This window comes from Vicia villosa, linkage group LG3 (assembly GCF_029867415.1).
Source record: "Vicia villosa cultivar HV-30 ecotype Madison, WI linkage group LG3, Vvil1.0, whole genome shotgun sequence".
NCBI lineage: Eukaryota > Viridiplantae > Streptophyta > Magnoliopsida > Fabales > Fabaceae > Vicia > Vicia villosa.
Window position 1 is genome coordinate 49,226,946 of NC_081182.1, and position 27,230 is coordinate 49,254,175.

The 27,230-nt window shown below is 32.4% G+C and overlaps 3 protein-coding genes across 5 annotated transcripts; 1 reads left to right on the forward strand and 2 right to left on the reverse strand.

The window, feature by feature from the left end:
- Positions 1–209: 209 nt before the first annotated feature.
- Positions 210–6,348, forward strand: LOC131661349 (transcriptional corepressor SEUSS-like). Of its 2 annotated transcripts, none has more exons than XM_058930866.1 (10): positions 210–589; positions 1,150–2,183; positions 2,269–2,388; positions 2,684–2,732; positions 2,917–3,131; positions 3,230–3,298; positions 3,566–3,663; positions 4,081–4,174; positions 4,656–4,725; positions 5,320–6,348. In XM_058930866.1, the coding sequence occupies exons 2-10, from the start codon at positions 1,179–1,181 to the stop codon at positions 6,267–6,269; spliced, it is 2,670 nt and encodes an 889-aa protein (XP_058786849.1). In that variant the 5' UTR covers positions 210–589; positions 1,150–1,178; the 3' UTR covers positions 6,270–6,348. The 2 variants fall into 2 exon arrangements, with proteins under 2 accessions (XP_058786849.1, XP_058786850.1); XM_058930867.1 differs by lacking the exon at positions 210–589 and adding an exon at positions 620–737.
- A 211-nt stretch (positions 6,349–6,559) lies between these two features.
- Positions 6,560–7,904, reverse strand: LOC131661350 (thioredoxin M-type, chloroplastic-like). Its single transcript, XM_058930868.1, has 2 exons — positions 7,544–7,904; positions 6,560–7,158 (listed from the first exon to the last, which is right to left on the reverse strand). The coding sequence occupies exons 1-2, from the start codon at positions 7,749–7,751 to the stop codon at positions 6,845–6,847; spliced, it is 522 nt and encodes a 173-aa protein (XP_058786851.1). The 5' UTR covers positions 7,752–7,904; the 3' UTR covers positions 6,560–6,844.
- Positions 7,905–18,132: 10,228 nt separating this feature from the next.
- Positions 18,133–20,768, reverse strand: LOC131661351 (scarecrow-like protein 1). Of its 2 annotated transcripts, none has more exons than XM_058930869.1 (2): positions 20,492–20,768; positions 18,133–19,833 (listed from the first exon to the last, which is right to left on the reverse strand). In XM_058930869.1, the coding sequence occupies exon 2, from the start codon at positions 19,817–19,819 to the stop codon at positions 18,263–18,265; it is 1,557 nt and encodes a 518-aa protein (XP_058786852.1). In that variant the 5' UTR covers positions 19,820–19,833; positions 20,492–20,768; the 3' UTR covers positions 18,133–18,262. The 2 variants fall into 2 exon arrangements, with proteins under 2 accessions (XP_058786852.1, XP_058786853.1); XM_058930870.1 differs by having other exon boundaries at positions 18,133–19,844.
- Between the last annotated feature and the right edge of the window lie 6,462 nt (positions 20,769–27,230).

Sequence of the window (27,230 nt, forward strand, 5' to 3'; positions counted from 1 at the left end):
TGTTCCAAGACAACACGAGTTCTAACTAGCAATGCGGAGATATTTAATATATCGAGACAAAACACAAATTCAATCGAGCGATGCAGAGACATTTGATACGAGCGATGCAGAGATATTTGATGCGAGCAAATGAAAACCTAGCCCAGATGAGCAATTCTCCGCTTAAATATTCAATATATTTGGATTTTTCCTTTGAGAAAAAAAAGGATTTGACTTCATATTTTTTCAGAGGCAAGAGAGAGAATGAATATAGGCAAAAAGAAAGAATGAAGAGAATTCAATCAGATCGAATACAATCTTGACGTCCACAATGACTTTTTCTCGCTCTACTTTCTCTCTCCAAAAACACACACAGTAACCACTTAACAGCAGCAGCAGCTACAACATAACAGAACAAGGCGTTTTACTGAGATTGAAGATGCTAATAACTCCCAATTCTCCTACTACTGCCACACTCATAAAACCCTAGACAAGTAATGGACGCCAATTCAATACCCAACTCGAAAGTTCGAAACTTTTTGCTCCCTCTCAATTCATTGATCACTTCTCGTATACTCTCGCTCTTCAATTTCTCAATTTTCATCTCTCTGTGAGTTATACTAATTCTCAATTTATGGTTTGATTATGTGTTGTCTTTTTAACTTCTTGGAATTGTTTTGTTTTCTTTCAATTGAGGTTGAATTTGTTTTGGGAGAAATGGTGGTTTTGTACTGATGATAACCTTAATTTGATTGAAGGTGATTCGTTTTGTTTTTTTTATAATTTTTTAATCGGTAGTTAATGTGATAATGAATTTTTTATACCATTGTTGATTGAAATTTTGATGCTTTTGTTTATCTGGTTGATGGGTTGGATCCAAGAAGTCATTTGTTGTACAAAAATTCATGCGAAAGGTGTTTTATGGTTGCTCATTTACGGAAGTAGTGTGTAATTGTATTGTTATGAATTATGAATCAAACATTGTTTCTTGGTTTTCTTTGTTCTATGGCTTGTGTTTGGTAAAGTTCAATACCTGATGTTTCTGTTGACTCACAGTGAAGAATTTGAAATTTTTTGGCCTTGGACTTTTGTGTTTTATTATGCCTGTTTTGTGAAATTTCTTGTTTAAATCATGTTATTATGTTGAAAAACATTTGTTGTTCTGCTTAGGTGATTGCTTGAAGACCGACTTTTGAAACATGGTACCTCCGGGTCCAGGCCCATCACCTCCCATTGGTGGTGGTCCTCAGTCTCTCTCACCTTCACTAATGAGAACACATTCAGGAGTGATGGGATCTCAAGGGGCTCCCATGTCATTGCAGACGTCTTTCCCTTCGCTTGTGTCTCCTCGTACCCAGTTCGGCAACATGAACATTCTAGGAAATATGTCCAATATGACTTCTATGCTGAATCAATCTTTCTCAAATGGAGTTCCGAATCACGGAAGTAGCCAACGTGGAGGGATTGAAACTGGAGCTGAAGCAGGCCAACTTTCTAGTGTTGGCAATGGAATGAGCTTTGGTAGTTCTCCATCCTCATATGTACAAGGGAATATGGCGAATGCTGGTTCCTCTGGTCAAGTTCAGGGTCAACAATTTTCCAATCCTTCTATCAACCAACTGTTGCCAGATCATCAGCATTCTCAACATCTTGATCCTCAAAATTTCCAACACAGCCAGCAGTCAATGCAACAGTTCTCTTCTCTGAATACACAGCAGCAACAGCATTATCAATCAATGCGAGGAGGAATAGGTGGAAGTGGAATGGGACCAGTGAAGTTAGAGCCCCAGGTAAACAACGACCAACTAGGACAGCAACAGCTGCAATCAATGAGGAATCTTCCTCCAGTGAAATTGGAACAACAACAAATTCAAACAATGAGAACTCTGGCACCAGTTAAAATGGAGCCCCAGCATTGTGATCAACCATCATTTTTGCAGCAACAACAATTCCTCCACATGTCGAGACAATCTTCTCAGGCTGCTGCTGCTCAGATCAATCTTTTGAACCATCACAGGCTTTTACAGCTTCAACAACAGCAGCAACAGCTTTTAAAGTCAATGCCTCAACAACGGTCTCAATTACCACAACAGTTTCAACAGCAGAATATGCCTGCGAGGTCTCCTGTGAAACCAGCATATGAACCAGGGATGTGTGCAAGGCGGCTGACACACTATATGTATCAGCAAAAACATAGACCAGAGGTAATAACTTATCTATATATTGGCTTTGTTCTGTGTCTATCCTATACTCTATTAATAATAACTTTTGCACTTGGGTTTTATAAAGGATAACAACATCGAGTTTTGGAGGAAGTTTGTTGCTGAGTATTTTGCTCCTAATGCTAAGAAGAAGTGGTGTGTCTCTATGTATGGAAGTAGCAGACAAACAACTGGAGTTTTCCCTCAGGTCCGTTACCAAAGAAAGCCTTACAATCCAATTCTAATACCTGGATAACCTTGTCTAAGTTCGTAATTTAATTATTGAATGACATGCTTAACTATACCATGCTCTAGTGTTGGTATCTTCACTTTATTGTTGTGATTGCCAAATTATTATGTGTCAGGACCAAGTAACTAATACATATAGTATTGTCTTAAATGTTGCCATGGATATTCTATAGTATTCAAGAAGCCAACTATAGTAGTCTCATTGATGCTAAGCATTAGTTTTAGCTAAATATGGATTCTTTAAATATTTTCAGGATGTATGGCACTGCGAAATATGTAATCACAAACCTGGCCGTGGGTTTGGTAAGTTTTATTTTCTTGAGGTTCTTTTTCTGCATTTCATTATTCAGTCTATTTCTATTCTTCACCGTATGAATGATGGCCTCTTCACTTTTTCTATTAAATATATTTGTTATTGATTTGTTGCAAATGTCATTCTGTTGCACTATCCTCCTTCTGACAGTTTATGTTTTTTCTGGGTTTTCAGAAGCAACTGTCGAGGTTCTTCCCAGGCTTTTCAAAGTAAAGTATGACAGTGGCACTCTGGAAGAGCTACTTTATGTTGACATGCCCCGCGAATATCATAATTCCTCTGGCCAGATTGTTCTAGACTATGCAAAAGCAATACAAGAAAGTGTTTTTGAGCAGCTTCGTGTTGTTCGTGATGGTCAACTTCGAATAGTTTTTTCTCCAGACTTGAAGGTAGCATACAGAAAATCAAAACATTCAAATTATGTTAAAAAATGATTATATGAAAAAAAATTTAATCGGCATTCCTTTGTTTATCATTTCTTTTGCAGATATGCTCTTGGGAATTTTGTGCTCGGCGCCATGAAGAGCTCATCCCCAGAAAACTGTTAATACCCCAGGTTGCTGATTAAGTTGTTGCATCATAAATGCCTGTTTATTTAAAGTATATTGTAAGTTTTGAGATTGTTATTTTATAAGATATTTGCCATGGTTTTAATAATCCTTGGTTTTGTTGATAGTTATTATGTTGTTATTTTGCGAGGAATACCTTTTTGTAATGCCGGTGTTATATCATAGATATGTTAATGGAGCAGAGTTTGGCTATATATTAACATATACACTCTGATTATTCATTCTTATTATTACTTCATTTTTATTATCCACAGATTAGTCAGATTGGAGCGGTTGCCCAGAAATACCAGGCTTTAACTCAAAATGCAACACCCAATATTTCTGCTCCAGAGTTACAAAATAATTGCAATATGTAAGTCCCTTTAGCCAAACATGTCAAAGTTCTTGCTGATGCCAGTTTTCTTTATAACTAGAATACGTTCCTAATAATTCCTTATAATTATTAATTATAATGTAACTACCTTGTTCTGGAACCACGGAATGTGCCATAACTTTTCCTTTTGATTAAGGATTTAATGTGAATGTTTCACAATGGTCACCTCTTCTAGTAAAATGTGTTCTTCTGCCACTATTTCTACTCTCTTTATGTCACGGCCCTTCTTTTTGGTTGTTCACCATCACCCGCTGGTATTTATTTGATTTCTTAGTTCTTACTGATGCTACAGTTTAGCTTGCAATAGTCCTCTCTATTTGGTCTAACATTATTAGGGTTGTTTTTTGTTGTATGTTTCTGTTTTTATTTTAATAACGCTATATCCTTCTTTTCCAGGTTTGTTGCTTCAGCTCGTCAATTGGCTAAAACCCTAGAAGTTCCATTAGTTAATGATTTAGGATATTCAAAGACATATGTACGCTGCCTACAGGTATATGTTTCATTCTTATGACATTGCTTATAGTGTTGTTTTGATCTTAAGTCTACACATTAACGGGAAAATATGCATCCTTTTAATGTATAAACCGACATTTGGTTTGTGTGGAACTACTGTATCTTTTGTGGCGCCATCACAAACCTTATTTGAAATGCTTATTTTGGATATTTGCGAACAATTCACCCACTTGTCATTGCTTGTTTTGAATAGGGAATCCTTGTTTTGGTTTCTATGGCTTGACTGCAAAATATAACAGTCTCTCTAAATTCTGCTTATTATATTTTCCTGAATCAATCTCTTAACAGGGTCTTCTCTCAACTTGTTTATCAAGAAAGACGAATCCCTCTTTTCTTTTTTATTGTTTTTTGCCACATGCTGAAGCAATAGTTTTTTCCTTATGAGCTAACCTAGAGGTTTTTTTTTTCCCAATGAATGGAAACATGACAAACATCGTTGTTTTCTGATTATGATGCAGATATCAGAAGTGGTAAATAGCCTGAAAGACTTGATGGATTACAGTAAAGATACAGTGACCGGACCTATGGGTAAGTTAATAGTTTAAGTGGCTGATTTCTAATGCTAATATAGAAATGAATGTGACAATTAAACAATGTTTTATTAAAGAGAGTTCAACTGTTCACATGTACTGCTTCAATGTTGATTTAGTGTTCCTGATATCAACATTTGTTTTTTTTACCTTCTTGTTGGCTGTCTTCCTTCATGCCTAAGTGCCGTTTCTATTTCCCGATGTCAATGTTTGATACTTTGTGAGATTAAGATGATCTTATGTCTATCTGTTGGTTTAAGGCTGTGTAGTAACTAGTAAATCATTTAATACTTGAGACTTGTAAGATTGATAATGGATGAGTTTGAGATCAAGAGGGTGTTCTGTAAATCATTTTTTATACTTTGATCACATAACTGGGAAATGAGTTCATACTCTTCTCACTATAGTTCTGTAATCACTAAACTAAAAAAAAGTTTAGTCTACTGAGAATAAAAAGAGGTGTGTGTGTGTGTGTGACTTTGTGTGGTTATAAAGATTTTTATTCTTATATTAATAATTATTGCCGGCTGTTTGATCGTTCTGATAGGGATTGTGATTTGATTTTTTTGCTTTATTTTTTACCTTCTTTCAGAGAGCTTGGCCAAGTTCCCTCGGAGAACAGTTAATTCATGCGGAGTTCGTAATCAAGCTCAACAGCATGAAGATCAATTAAAACTACAGCAGCAGCAGCAGCAACAGCAAATGATGGTCTATAACTCAAATGGAGATCAGAATCCAGTGCAAGCTGCTGCCATGCAAATTGCATCCAGCAACGGTATGGTTAGTGTAAATAGTTCTGTCAACTCAGCTTCTGCATCGACAACCACAAGCACCATTGTTGGACTTCTCCACCAAAACTCTGTGAATTCTAGACAAAATACAATGAACAATGCAAGCAGTCCATATGGAGGTTGTTCCGTTCAGATTCCATCTCCAGGTTCCTCCAGTACTGTGCCACAGGCCCAGCCAAACTCATCCCCTTTTCAATCACCACCGACACCATCCTCATCTAATAACCCCCCACAAACACCTCGTTCTACTTTAACACCTCCCAATCAAATGAATACAACAAATTCAATTGCTAATGTTTCGCTCCAACAACAACATCAATATCAATCATCTCTTTCTGGTGATGCTGATCCAAGTGATCCTCATAGCTCAGTCCATAAAATCATACAGGAGATGATGATGTCCTCGCAGATGAATGGTACTGGAGGAATGGCAGGTGCTGGTTCTCTAGGAAATGACATGAAGAATGGAAGCAATAATCTGCCAATGAGTACAAATACAGGGCTCAATAATGGTAATGGCACACTGAACAATAATCCAGGTGCTGGTAGTTATGGAACAATGGGGTTCGGTCAATCCACTATGCCTAATGGAATGAGAGCTGCTATGGTTAATAATTCAATCATGAATGGAAGGGGAGGAATGCCATCCATAGCGCGGGATCAAGCTATGAACCATCAACAGGATCTGTCAAACCAATTGCTTAGTGGTCTAGGAGCAGCGAACGGTTTTAATAATCATCAATTTGATTGAAAATCTTCTCCAGGGCCGATATAGGGTTTTATATATAAGAATTTAGAAACAAAAGTTTAATGGCTGGTTGTGTGGCTTATGGGGCTGATTTTTTCTTGTGAATTCAAGTGTAACTTTGTACTTTAATTTCTGTACTGTCATGGGTTTTTTTACAGACTCGCCATTGATAAACGCACATAATCGAGAAAGGTAACAAGTTTTGTCCTACAAAAGTAACCTGTTATGTTCTTGAGAGTAATTAGATACCATCCCAAGCAATCATCAATTTGAAAGTAAACAGCATTCAAACATTGAAAGAAGTCTGTTTATCCAATGTAAACTTTACAAAATGATGAAAAATAAAAGAAATATACAAGGATTATTCAATGTGTTGAATCCATAGATTGAAACATAACCCTTACATATAGTGATGATAAAGATACAAACTACCTTTTGCCTTGTAAGACATGGAAAAAAGAATTGGATGAAATGAAAATCAGCAATGTCACTATTGTCATTTCTTCCATCCCATTCCATCCATTTCTGATACTATAATGCATGTCATAAGAGTATCATTTCTTTCCTGAGTTCATGCATCAAATATACTTTTCCACTTTCTCAGACAGAGTAGCCTTAGGAACTGCTCCAATTACACTGTCTTTTTTCTCCCCATTCTTGAAAAACAGAACAGTCGGTATGCTTCTGATGCCATACTTTGTTGCAGTGTTTGGTGATTCATCTGTGTTGAGCTTGTAGCACTTAATTTTTCCAGCATACTCTTTGGCTAATTCATCGATTATCGGCGCTATCATTCTGCATGGACCACACCATGGTGCCCAAAAATCTACAAGCACAGGTGTATCACTTCCAACCACAAGTTCATCCCAGCTTGAGTCATTCACTACTTGAACTGCCAAGTTTGAGCAAGTACATGAGTTACTTCATTACACATATACACTTACACCACACATAGGGCCGGACTCTCTTTCAGGGCATGCAAAGTGGCTACCGCACATGACCCAAAATTTGTTATCGTTAAACTATGAATAAATAGGATATGATAAAATATTTGTCACAGTTAAACCATATCATATGTTCGAAACTGTGGGTAACCTACACAGACCTCCAAAAACTTAAAACGGCCATGACCCGACATAGATCAAACCTAGAGATTATAGCTACAAATAATGCAAAGATAAGGTTTATGTCTAGCCACAATATTCTGATGAAGTTTTTGATACTAAACTATTCATAATAAAAAGTTAAAACAGAAAACAAGGTGAAGAAAAGTGCACCTTCATTTACAGCTTCACGAGCATTGCAAACAAAACGGGATTTTCTATAAGCAACACCAGATGGAAGTGAAAGAGTTGAGTTCAGCACAGATTTCTTGAATCCTACCTTTTGAGTTGAGAAAACAAGCTTTTCCCTTGAAGATGAAAACAATGGAGGAAGACAATGAGGTCTTGGTGTGGATACTCTTAAACAACTCTCAAGGGCCATGTTGCTACTTTTTTGTGTGTAACTCTACTCAAGAGTTTGTGGAAAATGCAGTGAGGGTTTTCAGTACTTGTTGTGGATAAGCTTCTTGTGTTGTGGTGGTTTTTAATTTGTTTGGTATGTGAAATTGTGAAGTGTGTTGTAAGTGTGGATATTATTGGAGATTGTGAGGTTATGAGATGGCTTGGATTCATGTGGATGGCATTTAGGTTTTCAAACCTCTCTCTACTTTTGTCCCACTAAAAAGAGTACTTGTACGCATCATATAAAATTCCTTATTGGGGGGTTTTATTTCATATTTTAGTAGGGAGGTAAATAAATCTTTACAAACTAGTTTTTGAATTTAATTAGATTTTTAATTTAACTATAGTTTATTAACTATTTGAATTTAATTTTACTTAAAATTCACTAACTATTTGATTTGGTGAAAAGTTTGATCCTATTGTTCTTGCTAATTTTACTTGGTATATTAGTGATGTGACGTAAGTTAATTTTAGAATGAATGCTATTTCAGTTTATATATATTTTGGTTGGTTTCGGTAAAAAAGACACTGAGACTATTTTACAATGTTTGAGAGATTGTAAATGTGCTACTCGCTTTTAGAAATCTATTGATTTTTTGGACTCACTATTCTTTCAAGGGGATAGTTTATATGATTGGATTATACATGACATAATAGTGACTCTATCTTTTTGACTGCTTATCGGTGGTTGTGGTGCGCTAGATGTAACACTCTTTCAAACCCCACCTATAATTTATGAATAAGTTAATTAAAACAACCATGCAAGGGTGTCACACTTCATAAAAATATAATTAATTCTGCTCTGTAACACGAGTTACACAAATTAAAGTTTAACATTTTAAAACATACACAATCATGATGTTTATATGACATCAAATCTTAATTAAAAACGTCGCAGCGGAATCATCATCATTTAATTTTGTTAATATATAAAACAAAACACACTTTGAGTCTTAAACTCCAACTTTAATAATCACAATAATAGTAGTGTCATCATTTCAAACTCAAAACATCTAAAATATAGTTCTATAATTTAAAACCAAGATAAACATAATAGTTTAAGGAATTCAAGCGTCAACCCCAACCCGATGTTACATGACCAGAGCATAAACCACTACAAGAATGATAACTAAATAAATGTCTTTGTAACTAGCTTACACTTACTTTCGCAAAGACTACTCCCATGTATCTACAAGTTGCCCACGTAGAAGTAACATTCAAACATAAAGGGTGAGTAATCATTATAAATTATAAAAGATATAAGAAAGAATAGATTTGCGACAATTATAAGCTACAAATTAACAACATCAAATACATCATAAAATCACACCCCAAACATCACAAGTAACTCATATACAACTTCTATTACAAGGCTCACATATAGTCACATAGCAAGTACAAGTATCACCACATCATATAGTACTAACAAAATTATGCAATGCCACATAAAATGCTATGCAACAACACCAACTCAATGCATGTGGTACTAAATCATGAAAACACAGGTTCATTTCGCTCCCTGTTCCACCACCATAGGATACAGGATCCACCACCATAAGATATGGTTCACTCTTAAACCAGAGCACATCACAAAAATCGTTACTGCTACTATGGGTAACGCTTCACTAACTTTCCATCATAGGAAATTACTCGCACTCGAACCATCGCTATAGGATCGAAATCACATTATAATTAGAACCGAAGCTCCGACAACATGGATGCATGTCTCACAACATGCACAACAACAACATCAGAACACATACACATTGGTCCTCTTTTGAGCGTGCATGTCAACATCAACACAAAATCATCAACACAATTCATCTCAATAACATCATTATAGCAATATTAACATAACACATTTATGAATATTACTACTACTAATAGTAACATCAAATCCAGTAACTCAACATCTCAACAAACATGGCAACATCAGTATCACGTAACATTATTACAACAATGCAACTATTTCATAAACTGAACATATAAACAAACACCTTCATCAACCTAACAGGCATAGAAATAATACTCAAACATATCACTTATTACTATCATGTTATAGCTCTATGATTATCTTCCCAACGCTTCGAACGACGCGTTAACACAGATTTACAGAACTCAAATTACGACACTTCTGATACATACTTCCAGAACGCTCGCCTAGGCCTCGGCCAACGAATTATCATTCGCTATGAGTTTGCCCAATGAGTTACCTAGCAAAATTCACAATTTCAACAACCCCCAGGTGCGATTAGCTATAGTGTAGGCGTTCTTAATACTCAATTTATGACTCATACATCATCCAAATCACATCAAAATCAGTATGATAGAAACCTCAACAACAACATATTCACATATACCAATAGAATTCAGATCATGGCATATAAATCATCATCATTAACAATTCTTTCACAATGTTCATCATCAATCAAATAGAATCAAATACATACATCTACCCTTCCCTCGTACCAATCATATAATTGAAAGAAATTACACACCTTTATCTTAGATTATCTCTAACAATTGTTTCCCCAAGCTCTAATGGGTTGATACTTCTCTCAGTTTCTCCTTACCCTAACCTCTTTCTCACGTTCTTCCAAAGTTTCACGTACGATCAAAATTAATTTCTCTTTCCCCCTATTTTCCTTTTTATCATTAAGAAATATCCCTCAATTATGTTTTTCCTCACATGTCCTCACTTACTCTCAAAATGACCACCTTATCCTTATTTTTTCTACACAACTAATTTATATAATTAACTAATAATATAACCAATGTATATTATTTTTATCAACAATAATTCTAATTTATTTTCTAACCCATCGTCTTACACCCTTACCAATAACCAAATAAACACAATAATTCTAATTTATTTTCTAACCCATCGTCTTACACCCTTACCAATAACCAAATAAATATTATAAACAATAAAATTTTAAATTGGGGTGTTACACTAGTAACAAATTGTGTCTTGCAAATGAAGAGGTATCTTCCTATACTTTGAGACTCATTATAGTAAATTATGTAACCAGTTAGCTAAATGTTTTCTCAAGCATAACACGCCTCATCCAATGAGAACGATATGTGGAATGCATATAAAGATATTAATATAATTTTGAATGTTAATGGCAGTAGCCTTGGTAATCCCGACATCTCGAATTTTAGTGGATTGATTCGAAATAATGGTGTTTAGGTTCACAGTTTTGCAGTTAATATTGGTTATTCCAACATCCTTCATGCTAAGTTGATGACATAATATCATGGTCTGTGTATGGCCCGTGACATTGGCATCAAAAACCTGATGTGTTATTCTGACTCCAACTCCACAATCAAACTTATCTCAGAGTCAGTTAATGTTTCACATCATTATAACACGATTCTTCACAATATTAAATAACTTCTCTATAGGAAATCGCGAGTTCAAGTATTTCATACTCTTATGGAGGAGAATGCTTGTGTTAACTATCCAACAAAACATGGAGTTGGTAATGACGCGGCGTACCAGTCTTTCGCAGAGCCTCTTGTTGGAATAATCACTCTTCTACAAACTGATGCTAGTGGAACTTTATTTTTTAGATAAACTTTTGCTTTCTTTTTCTTTTTCTTTTTTCACTGTACCAAAAAATCATATCATATATTTATTTTTAGTTTTTTCGTTTAATTTTGATTTTGTAAATATTTTTGATTTTGTTTTTAGTCTTGAATTTTTGTTTTAATCTTTACATAGACTAATAACATATTTAAATCTTTTATAGTTCACTTTGTTAGATAATTTGTAATGAACTTATAATTAGAATAAATGTACTTTAATCTATTTATATTTTATTATAAATATTTTCTTTGTAATATTTATTTTCACATATTAAGTTATTTAATTATTAAAACTCTAGTATCTTTCTTCTTCTTCTTTTATTTGTCGTCAATATTGTTAACATAGTATCAAAGAGCTTGATCGACCAATGAAACATTTGTAATGTTGAAAATTCTTCTATGATTTTATTGTTATAATTTGTTTTTGTTATTTAATCATTTGATTAATCTGATTGATTTGTGTGTCACTATGTCTTTTTCTTAAAAAACTTTGATAGTAGTTCTTTTTGGTCCCATTATGTTTGAATATGTTTGTGTTTTAAAGTCTTTTTGGTCTCATTTTAAGGTATGTTTTTTGTACACAGATTATTGACTTTTAGGTTTAAGAAATTGAACATCAAACTATGTGACATGTAGGAACCTGTGCATCTTGGGTGTGGGTTTTTCAAATGGTTTTTAGAGGAAGATGAAGATAACAATGGGCAAATTATGATGGTTAGGTTGGAAAATCTTGAAAAGAATATTGAAGACTTACAAATGGATGATGTCAAAGTTAGATTGTCAATTGAAGAAATAAGGAAAGGTACTGATTAAATTCAGAGGCAGGTGAACAAGATGATGAAATTGAAAAAATGTTGTATCTTGATGATTGTGATACTTTTCTTGGTTTTGTGTTTTTTCAAGTTTTAGGTGCTTATTTGTTAGTTATGGTTTTGTAGCAGCTGAACAAAATTACAAGATGATGAACAAGATGATGAAATAAAATGATGCATTCAATTTGTTCAAAATTACAAGACATAATTGGTACATCATTAGGTCTCAATCTAATTGCTTTCTTATGTTTGGTTGCCCACCTCTCCATAAAATAAGTCTTGATCTCTTCCAGCATTGTTACTAAAGGCTTGGACCTTGACTCAAGGATCATAGTGTTGAATGCTTCAGACATGTTGTTGAGTAGAGTGTCATATTTGTTAGTTACCTGATACAACAAACAATTTTAGATCACATAATACAACAAACAGTTTCAGATTACATAATACAATAGACAGTTTCAGATTACATAATATAACAGCCAGTTTCAGATTACCTTAAAGTGTGATTTACTCCAGAATATGGGAGATATCTTCATCGTATGTATACATGCCTCATCACTAATAAGCCTCATAGCCCTCGTCTCTCTTTCCCAGGATTGTACATATGTTGACTTTGTAGCCTTTCAGATTGCATCTTTTAACATTTTACCAGGGTACTTCTTCCTAAAGTTGTTGTAAAGGTGCCTCACACAGAATCTTTGTTCAACACCTGGAAAAAGTTCATCCATGGTTGGTAGTAGACCCTGCAAAAACAACAAACAATATCACATCACAATATAAATCATAACATAAAATGAGGGTTTATGTAGACATGTTTATGTACATACCTTTTGTTGGTCGGAGATGAATGTGTATGTCAGACATTCTTCTTTACCTCCTAGGTCATCAATCAACAGCTCCAAAAACCATGTCCAGCTATCTCAATTATCTATTTTAACAACTGCAAAGGAAATCGGGAGCATCTGATCATTTGGATCCCTGCCAGAATATGCCCTCCACATAGCCCCTTTAAAAACAACCATATAGACCTATGATATGTCTGGATAACTTGAAGATTTCCTTACATTCTGCAAAGAAAACATACAACCTTCTGAAATATGGTCTTTGGTAATCTAAATCTTCTGGAACTGGATCAACATTAAGCTTCACAGTGGACCCTGGGTTAGCTCTTAACAGCTCATGACAATAATCATATATCCTTGTGTAATCTCCTAAGAAAGATCCATCAACCATATCTCTAGCTTTAAATCTTGTCCTTATAACCCTGGTCTTATTAACACCCAAATTCGACTTCCTTTGAGCCTTTGCCTTTATTTCCTTTGTCTTCATCCTTGGATTGTTTTTCAAAGAGTTTTGAATTCTCTTGGTCAATCATTTACTGTTAATCAATTTCACATTATAGTCTCTATTGCACTCATGCTTGTCAATTACCTTCCTTAATTGCCATGATTCTTCATTTGGCAATTTGGCACAATAAGCTTCCCATTGACAACCATCCTTCTATCTAACCCTCACCCTCACTTTGTCATTCTTTGTGAACTTCAGATTTCTTTCACTTTGGAGAGAATATGATGTTATGGATTCCTTGAAGTCATCCTTTGACCTAAACTACACTCCAACTTCCCATTTGAAATTTTCCATGTCCTTCTTCAGTTTGAAAATTGGGTAACTCTTCTTTGTAACAGCACGACTAACATCATCACTATCACATCCACGTTGAATTTCTTCACTATAATTATCTATTTCCTTTTCCAAACTATCATTATCGAATTGCTTTTTTCTTTGTTCCTCCTCATCTTATGGTTCATGTTCAATTAGATTATCCAAATCTCCTTCCTCTAAATCATCAAAACCATCAGAGGAATCATCAAAGGCCACTTCCATAACACTCTCAAAATTCTCATGCTCACTATCATCTTCACTATTAGTATTAGACTCATCATGCACCTCACCAACATTACCTTCCTCCACAACCATGTTACCTTCCTCCACAGTCACATTACCTTCCTCTAAAACCATATTACCTTCCTCCACAGTCACATTATCTTTCTCCACAGTCACATTACATTCCTCCACAACCACATTACCTTGCTCCTGACCAACTACTTCTTCATAAATTTTTGAAAGTGAATGTTCTTCATCATCTATAATATCATCATTCCCTACTTCTGATTCTATAGGCAAATCAAAATATTCTGGCTCACCTACTGGGTGTTGAATATATATATGGGAGCATATCAAGTGAGAGCATTTTATAATGAGAGATGAGAGGAATAAATATCAACCATTTGATTCATCAAGAGAGAGAATGTTAATGCATTAATGTGGCTATTAATAGAACTCCTTTTGAAAGAAAATATTGTCACATTTTTAGGGTACTCGTTTCACTTTGTTGTCTGCATCGGTTTCTAGTTATTTTTTAGGGTTAAGCAGTTCCTTTTTATTTTTATTTTCTTTCCTTTGATTATCATATTACTCATAGTTCGAAATCCATCCATATCGATCCATTCGGTCTTAATGATGATGTTTTTAGTGATTGTAATTTTGAGAATTGTAGTACAAATATTATTGTTACTCATATTAATAAAATATGTTGTCTCGACAACTAGCCAACAACCTCCCATGATTGTTGATCCTTCTTCTCCTATCCGTCCTCGCTATCTGTCTCATGACCGTAAATCTAATCAATTGTATGGTTTTGTCTATTCAACTTACTATGTTTTTTCCCCTTCTTTTCTAACCTCTATTCATAATTTGTTTGAGCCTTGTTCTTATAACGAGACTATTCTTAATCCTATTTGGAAGCAGCTTATGACAAAAGAACTTTCATGAGAAACAAATTGAATGCTTGAATTGATTATGACTTGTTATACAAAAAATATATCCATGTATATCTTGTGAAAGCATCCACAAATGCTATGTACTAAGTGAAACCAGAGCTTGAAGGTTGAGGTGAAGGACCCCAAAGATATGCGTGAGTCACTTCAAATGGAGCATGATAAGTAGTAGATGACAATGGGGCATTAATTCTAAGTGACTTGCTAAGACAACATGATTTGCAAAAAATTGTGGAACTTTTATTTGATATATGAAAGTTACAATGTTTTAAAGCAAGCATAATGGCTGAAAAGTGTGCATGTCCTAGTCTAGAATTACATAAATTAGTAGAACTAGGTTTATTAGAATCAGAAACTATTGCACATGAAATAGAATTGGCATGCTTGGGAAAAGAAGAAAAACTCTTTTGCTTGGAAAATCCAGAGTGAGGTGGTTCCACAATAAAACTTAGAAATCAATAGAGGCCACTTGGATCAATAAAGCCTTCAAGAAGAATGTGCTTAGAACTCTGAGATTTTACATAGCATTTATTAGCAATGAATTCAAATAGCACATCATTATCCTTAGTAAACTTGGAAATAAATAGCAGATTTCGTGTAACACAAGGAACATGCAGAATGTCACTTAACATTAGAGGAGAATGATGCATATTTTTAGAGATAACATTAGAATACCTATGCATGTAATTTCTAAGTATTGACAATTGAAAAATCATACACTATTTGGACCTGAATAAGTTTGCATAGCATGCAAGAAATTTTCCTAGAGAGTAAGATGGTGAGAAGCACATGAGTCTACAAACCAAACTTGCCTTGCAAGTGCTTCAGGTAAGGAATACTCATGTGTGTGAGCTATCATTGCTATAACTTGTGTGTCTCATGTGGGGGCCTCAACTTGGTCATTTGAGGAAGAAGATGTGGGCATGTTTGATGAAACGCTGGTTGGAGTGAAGGTTTCATCAAACCTATGCTAACAATCTGCTACAACATGACCATATTTGCCACAAAGTTGGCTTGTAAGTCTAGAGCTTGAGGAGGAACATCCTTGACCATGCCCTCTGACACGATTCATGCTTCCTTGACAATGATTATTTGCTAAAGTTTCATGCACACCACCTGTTTGAGAATTTGCGTGAGCCAAGTTTACCAAAACATTCTGCCTGAACTTATCAAGTTGAGCTTCTTGCACATAAAGAAGTGCCTCAACATCAAAGAGCGAGAGAGTTTATGGCTACCATACATTTGCATAACAAAAGAGTTGTATTCTTCAGGTAAGTCGTCAAGGATTAACTCAATTTGAGCTTGTTCAGTGATGGAATCACCCACTGCCAAGAGAGAATTTGTGATTGATTTCACGGCCAAAACATATTTAGTTATAGACTTGTTATCATTCTTCATTGATTCCAGTTCAACTCGCAATTGTCTCACACGAGCTTTCACATGAGCATTGAAGTAGCAGTGAATTTTGTCCCACACTTCAAAAGCATACTTGCAAGCTAGCACTCGAGGTGATATTGACTCAAAGATTGTTGAGAGGAGCTAAATGAACACGACATGATCTTGTACGATCCTTGTTCTCTTAAAGCTTGATGGAAAGTTTTGAACCAAAATGGTGAGTGGAGTTTGAATCAGAGGTATTCCCGAAGACTATAGGTGTTGGTGATGCAAGCGAGCCAACGCTGGTTATAGGGGAAGAATCCACGACGAAAACTGTTAGAGTTGTTAGAGAGCGAAAGAGATCGTAACCGGTAAATGATACCATAATATATTTGAGTAAATCATGTTTAGCTTTGCTTAAATGATTAAATCATTTACAGTGTATAGCATCTTTATATATAGAGCCTACACGATTATGGTGGTGCACAACCTACATAGCCATGCATACGTTCTCATGCTTACTTGCATCATAATGCTATAACATAGCTAACTTCTTCTGCATATTACACAACCTATACGATGCATCCTTTACATAATGCACCTACATGACTTTGCTTCATTTAACATACTATACGTAATCTACTCTTAATACGTATAAGGTGCTTTAAAAAAAATCGTGAATTCTTATTTAATCAACTCAAAAGTTGGGTAAAATTACCCTTAATGAAAAATGTCTTGAAAACAACAAACAAATGTACTATTTTGTAAATAATTAAATATGTAAAAATTAAATGGTGTTATGTGATTGACTAAAGGTACACTACCCATCTTTTTGTGATGGGTAGAGAAATCATTCCCTTAAAAAATAATTTTTTAAATTTTTATGAGATGTTTAAGATGAATTGAAAAATTTCCATAAAAAAATGTCAAATGCACCGAAAGTATTTGTTATCTTACTCCACCTCCTCTCTTATCTTTCAAATTATATAAAAAAAAGCATGTTGGAAAAGATCTATTCTTTAAATTAACATTCTATCAATTTTTGGAAATGAAAATGATCCCTAGTTCCATTACCTCAAACGATTGTGATTTGTGACCACTCAACAAGAAAAAGGTGGCATAAAAATGATGGAATATATAATACAAGTTCCTCAATCTCTTTTGCTTTAGCTAGCCATGACAATTATATAATGCCACATTAAATTCTAATTAATTGTTAGGTTCTTACTGGGGTTTGTCTGTACTTAGGTACATGCTGATTCATGCCGTTTTGGTCTTTCTTTATACTTCTTAATTGTATCAGGTTACAAAGCATACCTATCCTCATAAGTTATTTTCCTTATCAAATGAATCACAAAGCATAGCTATCCTCATAAGTTCAAAGGAAAAATTATGTTTTTAATTGGTTTTAATATTATGCACATTTAACTAAGGATAAAATTGTAAAGACACATTTTGTAGATTCTAGTTCAATCGACAAAAAATGATACTGCTCTATTGAACGCCATCACCAAGACTTGAAGTCTGGTGCTCAGGGTTGTGTGTGTAAATTTTTAATGATTATTACCACTTCTTTTATATAAAAATATTATATAGGTTTTCCTACCCATTCTCTCTACTTTGTCTACTCCACTTCGTTTTCTGGTGGGGAGGGCCCAAATGGGATCGACATGTATGCTGTTTTTGCCACCCTATGTTTTAAAACTGTTTTATGTTCCCATGTCTTCCTAGTTATGTTAAGCACTTCAATGAAATGAAACTTCATTATTAGCTAAACATTACAATACAAAGATCAGAATGAGTGTACATAACTATTAAACAAGCAAGAAAAACACTACACCAAACACTAGGAACAATTAATCATGTTTTTGTGTTCACCTCCATGCCGAAGCAACAATCAAGTTTTTGTCTTCCCAACCAAAATGAAGTGCACCCTTTTCCTCCTTTACCTTATACCTATCACAGTACACCTTAACTAGTTTTCTGATTTCATCGCTCGCATTTGCGCTCATCGGCGATGAAGTAAATCCCGCCATTGTCATCCTAGCTCTCCATTTCCCCGCGACTTCATACCGTTCTATCCGATCCTCGCCTTCACACGCTACTGTATTAACAATGTCCCTTGCTAAGCATTGCCTCTCAACATTCATCCTATCTTGACTCTCTCTAGGAAGAGTAACATCAAGTGACTCAAAAACAGCAGAGTAGTAGTTATAAGCTTCAACAAATCTCTGCAAGAATGGCGCGGTATTTGTGTTCACATCTTGCTCCACGACCGTTACAATCCTCGGATTCAAGCTCTTTACCAAGCGAAGAAGTTGGTCTCGTTCGTTTACCGTTGAAACGCTCTCGTCGGGCATGTGATGAAGCTGGAATGCAAAGTTCACAACAAGGGCTTCTCCACGACGGGAGCTGAGCATTGATGAGGTGACAACGGAAGCCCTGGACGAGACTGCCCGAAACTCAAATGACAATCCGAGCGCTTCTGCTAGTTTTTCTAGTCTTTGTCCTATGATATTTAGTCCTCCAACGGATCGCTGCACGGATTCAGGATCGTCGATCCCGGTCAATCTAACATGTGAGGGCTTACAAGATCTCAATGCAAGTGTTTGAATAAGGTTTATGTACTGACTTCCTTGATTGATGTCGAAATCTATGATATGAATCCTCATTTCATCTTTAACAGCTTCTGTAATTGCATTGTTTGCAGCAATAAACCCGAATTTAAAACACGGACAAACCTCAAAGAGTATCTGCATCGCGGCTAGACGGTCTGAAGAAGGAGGTTCCTTGCATTTCAAGGCTCTATATATACTTTTACCCGATTCAGCTAGGCGAGCTGCAAGTCCCTCCACCATATAGGCTGCAATTCTCTGAGAAGGCTCTCCTTGAATCGATACCATCTGTCGCAGATTGTTTATCATCGACGATGCTTCCTCGTCATTTCCTTCTGAAATTGCAGTAGCACATTCATAGAGCAGTTGCTTGGGAGTCCTATAGATTTTTCTTATTTCTTTTGCGGTGCTACGAATGCTACTAACGTTTGAATCCGAAGATGAATACTCCTTTGGCGAGTCATGGTCATCGAGAAGCAGCATGTTCTGAATCGGATCATGATCAGCCCAATCGATTTCCATGCATCGAGAGTCATCATATTCCTCTTCCGCCTCAATGTCACTATCCTCAAGTAAAGCTCTCTCCAAGGCTTCTAGTTTTGATCTCATTACTCCGTCCACTTCAATTGAATCCGCGCCTCGATTTTCCATCATCACACAACTATCAAATGGGTTATTAGTAACCACTGAAGCACCATCTGGATGAATTGAACTTGTAGAAATGTTGGAACTAGACATTTCTACGAGTTCTTCCGTTTGTGAGTCAAGGAAGTACTTCTCGTAACTCTCGATCGAGTAAGTATCTGTCATATACATGCTTCTATCCTTATCTGAATAAAAACTCGAGGACAAATCAGTTTTAGTATCAATTATAAAATTAAGCAGCCTCAATATGAGGTTAATACAGTTAAATCATCATGAAATATTTGACTGATAATCCATTATGTCCAATTCTCAAAAGTTTCTATAAAGAAAAATATAAAACTTTCACACTATTGCTTGATTCTGAAGAAACCTACTAAGATTGAAACTACAAGTACAAACTATGAAAATCACTTGGCCAACCAAAGTTCCACCTTACAGGCCTTACTATATCTGGAAAAACAAAAATACTATTTTAATTTCATTTTTGTGCTTAACAGGACCGTCTTAAATATTTAGAGATTGTAGTCCCACCTTGCCTGTCCTTAAAGACGGCCCAGGTGCTTAACATCTATTTATAGTATATAATCTTGGCAAATAATTGAATAATTAACAAATAAATCAAAATTTATCATTGATATTTCAGATAATCAACCATTCTTTTGTTAGGTGGAAGAACATCCTAGTCACAATATCCATTCTTGTCTGAAATTCCAACTCCAAAAATAGGTACATAGATCAAATAAAACAAAACACTCTTTGAAAAATTAACAACTTGCTTAGAAAATTTAACAAATCTCTTATACAATCACATGCATCATGCTATGTAAACAACATGTATAGTACCTTTTATCAGAAGGAAGGGTCCAAGCAGTTAAAGATCAATAATCAAAGAAAGTGTATGATGATCTGTTGCAAGACAGATCAAAGATCAATCTAGTCCTTCTAGAGATGAGGAAGAATGAACCTTTGAAGGAGAAGAAAAGTTAACTAGCATTGGAATTTTAGAAGAGGCAAAAGCAGTTCTTGATGTGTGTTTTTGTATATTAAAAAATGGTTGGATAGAGAGTTGAAGTTGGTAGTAAAGTAACAAGTAAGATCAAAGGCAATAGCCGAATACTAACAAGTGGGTGCTTTCAGAATCAATATATAATAAGCATAGACAAGTAAATGTATAGAGATTAAGAAAATTGACTTTAAAACTCAATTATTGAAAATAATACTATAACAAGACATTTGATAGAAATTCTTCTTGATAAAATGTTTAATCACCTTAATATATCTTTTATTGTCATATTAAATTAGATGGTGAGATATACTAGTTGCCGACTTATTATCATATGAGTACTTTATTGATCTACCCCATTTAATTTTTAAATCATCTTAGATAAACTTCATAGAAACTAATTAACAAGTTCCTCATTGATTATTATCAATTACACTTTTACTATTGTGGTGAATCTTCCTTAGTTTATCAATCATTCATAATTTCTCAATTTCATGTTTGTTTAATTTTTTATTTTCAAATATTGTTTCCTCCATTTTCTTGAAGGATGACACCACAAAATAAATTTGGAATTTGTGATTTGATAATCATTAAGTAGATTTTTTTCTTATCAAATAGATTTTAAGATTTTATTTGAAAGTTTAGAGAAAAAAAAGTAGATTTTTAAAAAGAGATGAATAGAGAAAAATTAATTTAATTGTTTAATTTTTTTAAAATAGGGGGAGCTTTAAAAAAAATTACTAGAAAGAGAAATAAATAAACTAATAATTTGTTTTCAAATTATTTTGCATAGAATAATAAATAATTATTTATTAATAATAATTTTTAATATTTAAATTATTATAATAACATAAATTTGATTTAGAGAATTTATACAACTCTCTAATTTTTTTTTAAAATCTTCTAATATAATTTTTGAATTTGCAAAATTAATAATATTTTGTGTTATCAAGAAAACAACTTATCCAAAATCCTCCCCTCTCAATCACTCAATTTTTCAATTCAAGTATTATATTTTATAAAAGCACTTACCTCTCTTCTCCTCGCTCGACTAGTACTGATAGCCTTGGCATGTAATTAAGGTTGGTTGATATTTCATTTAGATGTAAAATGAACATTTTTGAATGATCTTTTAGACGAAAAGGTCTATGTCACACAACCTCCAGGTTTTGTGATTCAAAAGGAAGCGAGTAAAGTATATAAGTTGCCCAAAGCGCTCTATGGTCTCAAATAGGCACCTAAGGCATGAAACAAGAAGATCGGCTCATAGTTAGTCGAATTGGGATTCGTAAAATGCAAATCTGAGTATGGTGTCTTTGTCCAGCATCTTTACCTGTCGAACCAAATTTGAAGTTGGAGAAGCATGGAGAGGAAGACAAAATCGATGTAACTTTGTTTAAACAAATAGTTGGATCTCTTAGGTATATGTGCAACAGTGGACCTGATATAGGTTTCGTAGTCGGATTAGTGAGCAGATACGTAATGAACCAAAAGTGTCATACATGAAGGCTGCAAGACAAATCCTAAGATACTTAAAAGGATCAATAAACCGTGGAATCCTATTTCGACGAGACTCTGAGAGCAAAGAAGCTACTATTAATTGCTACTCAGATGCTAATCGGTGTGAAGATAAGGAAGATCGAAGAAACACAACTGGATATTTCTTTCAGTTATTTGGTGCCCTAATTTCATGGTGTTCGAAGAAACGACCTGTGGTGGTCTTATAATCGTGTGAAGCTGAATATGTAGTAGGATCCTATGCTGCATGTCAAGCAAATTGGATCAGATCAGTACTTGAAGAAATGAAGGTCAAAGTGAGGAAACCTCTTGTGTTGCAAATCGACAACAAGTCAGCTATAAGCCTGGCGAAGAATCCAGTTCTGCATCGAATAAGTAAATATATCGAGGCTAGATTTCACTTCTTGATGGAAAAGATAAATCGAGTAGAACTTGAAGTAAGACATTGTTCAAATGAAGCACAATTGACCGACATTTTCACCAAAGGATTGAAGATCAACAGATTCCTAAATTTGAGAAAGAATTTAGGAATAGTTCAGATCGACTATGATTAGCGTACGATCAAGAACTTGGATTATAGGGGGTATGTTGAGATATTATTGAGATTGATATATTATTGAGATACTAGATATAATATCAAATATAATCTAATATAATAATATCAAATATAATCCAAGTTGTGTAAGTCCAAATCTAATCAGAATTGTATATAAATAATATTATTTGTACACACCATTACAATTCAAGTGAATATAAATTCTTATTTCATTATTTTACCTCTTTCTCTCCTCTCATTATAATTGTCTCACGCACTAATAAATTTATCTAATTTTCGAGCATTTATTCTTTAAAGTCTCTAGTTTCTAGCACCTTTTTAAATTTGACATCAATTTACGTTTCTAGTCAATTTAGTATATGTCCAATTAATATTATTTTTGTTTAATTTCGATGCAATTTACATTACTTGTTTTGCTTGCCTTTGTTTTTTCAAAATTCACTCTCAAAATCACACCTTTCCAACCGAACCTAAACCTTGTACGAAACTCACGCCCACGTAAATAAAATATTCATATTATTTAGATCTCACAATTGTAATGTTTAAATATTTGTTTATAGTTGGATTTGATACCCTTTGAATTTAAGTAACCAAAAATTACCGTAAACATACTCAAAGATAGGTGGATTAATAAAAAAGGACAAAAACTAAAGTGGCGGTTTTTGGAAAAGTATCGCCTATCGTGTTTTACTAAATGAGTTTCATAACAAAACTTGAACTTTTGGAAATTCACCATAGACTTCCATCCAAAATTAAGGAAACTTCTTTGTATTAACTAGTAACTAATTATAATTTATAATTATTAACGAAACTTCTTTGCATTAACGAAATTTCAAATGTTAAATAGTATATGCATGCATCATATTGAAATGAGCAATGTTATATATATATATATATAGAAAAGAGAAAAAAATAATCACACAAAATCTCAATATTTATTTAAAATCGAACGATAAAGAATCATTATCATATTCTTACATAAAAACGTCATTGTTCATCTGATCTTAAACTAGACTCTGATATCATTTTAGAGTTTGACCTAACTCAACCTTACAAAACCGGCTTGTAAGGTGAGAATTACTCCCTCTTATAATCACATGTTCAAGCCATATATTGTCCGATGTATGATTCTTAACAATTTTGACAAAAATTTCCTATTGAAATTTGACATTTTTCTATGGTAATTGTTGTATGAAAATTGATTTTATAATTTTATGGTTCTAATATATAAGAATACTTCTTTGTGATTCTAGATAATATTTGATCTTTCAATCTTGGCAATTGAGTGAGCAAGTTCTTTGTTGACTATTGTGGAGGCAATGTATTCTCTTCATATAATACAGTCAATGTCCACTTCTTCTATGACAATTGATCTATGAAAAGGAATTGTACAATTTTACAGTGCATAGTGACAACGTTCTTACATCATTCTATGATCAGTGGAATTTGAAACTTGAAGAGCCATCATGTGCTGCAAGAGAAAATGATTAAAGAAATTTTTATAAGGGAAAATGATTAAATTTTTATACGTTTTTTATTATTTGCGTGTGCTTCCAAACATTTTTTATATGAAGTTATAGTCATGTAAAACTTATTTTGAATTACAATTTTTCTAAAATTTAAATCTATTGAGACATAAATTTGAATCTATAACTTTTTTTTCAACACAATTAACGTGTGAGATTTTTTTTAAGAAATTTTTTTTACCCACCTCCCCTATGGGGGTCACCCCCAGCGAAAAACCCATTTTACCCCCGCTTCGGAAATGCATTTCCGAAATTTTTTTTTTTTCAAAATTTTTCCAGACTTCGGAAGTGCCGAAAAAATCCCAAAATTGGGATTTTGACTAATTCGGAGATGCATCTCCGAAACAACAAAAAAAAATCTTAAAAAATCTCAAAAATTAATTTTAGGATATTAATTAATTTACATATCATAAATTTGATATAATTTATGAGTAATAAATAATAATAATTATATATTTTGATATAATTTATGAGTTATGAATAATAGTTATTATATATTTCTATCCTAATTCAAATTTTAAAATTTAAAATAATTTTAATTAAAAAAATTAAAATAATTTCACTTACAAAATAAGTTATAATTTTTTATTTATATATTTATAATAATTGTTAATCTTTATAAAAAATAACATATTCTTATTTTAAAACAAAACTCACGTTTTTATTTTCTTTAAAAAAATTATATTCAATTAATTAAAGTAAATAATAAAATTGTTTCAATTTTAAATAGAATAAAAAATAATGCTCAAAATGTGCATAAATAATGAATAATAAGCACACAAATATGTAAACCTAAAAAATATATATAATATTTTTTAAAATGTTTAAAAATGATTACAAAATATTATCAATTTCATTGTTCACTTTATATAATATTTTTGGATTAATCATTAATCCTTGTTTGTTTTTATATTTACTGTTTATATAGTTTTTATATTTTAACGCACTATTTAAAAATATAAAATTTTTTATAGTGTATATAAAGTATATATAATATAAGTTTATTTAAATAAAAATAACAAAATTTGATTGAAGGTCAGAATTTTTTTTTATTTCAATATAACGTTTATTATTTATTAATATTAAAAAAAATTTAAGTAAGAATCTTGATTTATATAAGTTAATAAAATAATTTTTAAGTTTAAAATTGTTTAAAAAATTTTGATTCACCTTAATTTTATTGATTTACCTTCATTTTATTGATTCACTTTCATTTTATACCTATTAATTGATTTTAATTTTTGAATAATTATTGAATTATTTCGGAAGTGTATATCCGAAACATTCCAAGACCAATTTGGTCTTGAAATATTTCGGATATGCATCTCTGAAAACACTTCCCTCTCCCAAAAAAGGGGTGTTTTCGGAAATGCATCTCCGTAAACTCAAAAAAGGGGTGTTTTCGGAAATGCATCTCCGAAAACACCTTTTTTTCGTGTTTTCGAAAGTGCATTTCCGAAAACACTTTTTTTTTTCAATAAAAGTACGTTTTCGGAAATGTATTTCCGAAATAAGGGGTATTTTGGTAATTTCGCCAAAGGTGGGTAAGAAGGTTAGGAGGTGGTTAAAGAAATTTTCTTTTTTAATACAATTAATGTGTGAATTTCTAATAACTAAGTTAATTGGAAAAAGAAGTAAGGAAAGTTGATGTACTTTTTAACAAATTATCCAACGGTTTGCTTCAGAAAAGCACCAATATTAGTAAGACACGATGGACAATACTTGAGAACATGGCCATAGAGAAAAAAAAAGAAATTGCAAGGAGACAAATAGTAAAACCGAATTGAATGGAGAAATAATAATAATAATAATAATAATAATAATAATAATAATAATAATAATAATAATAATAATAATAATAATAATAATAATAATAATAATAATAATAATAATAATAATAATAATAATAATAATAATAATAATAATAATAATAATAATAATAATAATAATAATAATAATAATAATAATAATAATAATAATAATAATAATAATAATAATAATAATAATAATAATAATAATAATAATAATAATAATAATAATAATAATAATAATAATAATAATAATAATAATAATAATAATAATAATAATAATAATAATAATAATAATAATAATAATAATAATAATAATAATAATAATAATAATAATAATAATAATAATAATAATAATAATAATAATAATAATAATAATAATAATAATAATAATAATAATAATAATAATAATAATAATAATAATAATAATAATAATAATAATAATAATAATAATAATAATAATAATAATAATAATAATAATAATAATAATAATAATAATAATAATAATAATAATAATAATAATAATAATAATAATAATAATAATAATAATAATAATAATAATAATAATAATAATAATAATAATAATAATAATAATAATAATAATAATAATAATAATAATAATAATAATAATAATAATAATAATAATAATAATAATAATAATAATAATAATAATAATAATAATAATAATAATAATAATAATAATAATAATAATAATAATAATAATAATAATAATAATAATAATAATAATAATAATAATAATAATAATAATAATAATAATAATAATAATAATAATAATAATAATAATAATAATAATAATAATAATAATAATAATAATAATAATAATAATTTGTTGGATAGGATCCAAGTCCTTCCTTACAAAGGACTTTTTTTTTTTAATTTTTTTTTTAAGTTTTGAATTTCTTAGTATCTTGACCAACAATCAACATGTCATCAACATATAACAAGAAAATAATAAAATCACCATCAGAATTTTTTTTCACAAAGATACATTGGTCAGCAGAGTTTTACCATAACCATTTTTCTCCATGAAAGAATCAAACTTTTTGTACCATTGTCGCAGAGCTTGTTTGAGACCATACAAACTTTTCTTCAATCGACAAACAAGCTTTTTTCTTTACCTTTGATTTCAAAGACTTCAGATTGCTCCATG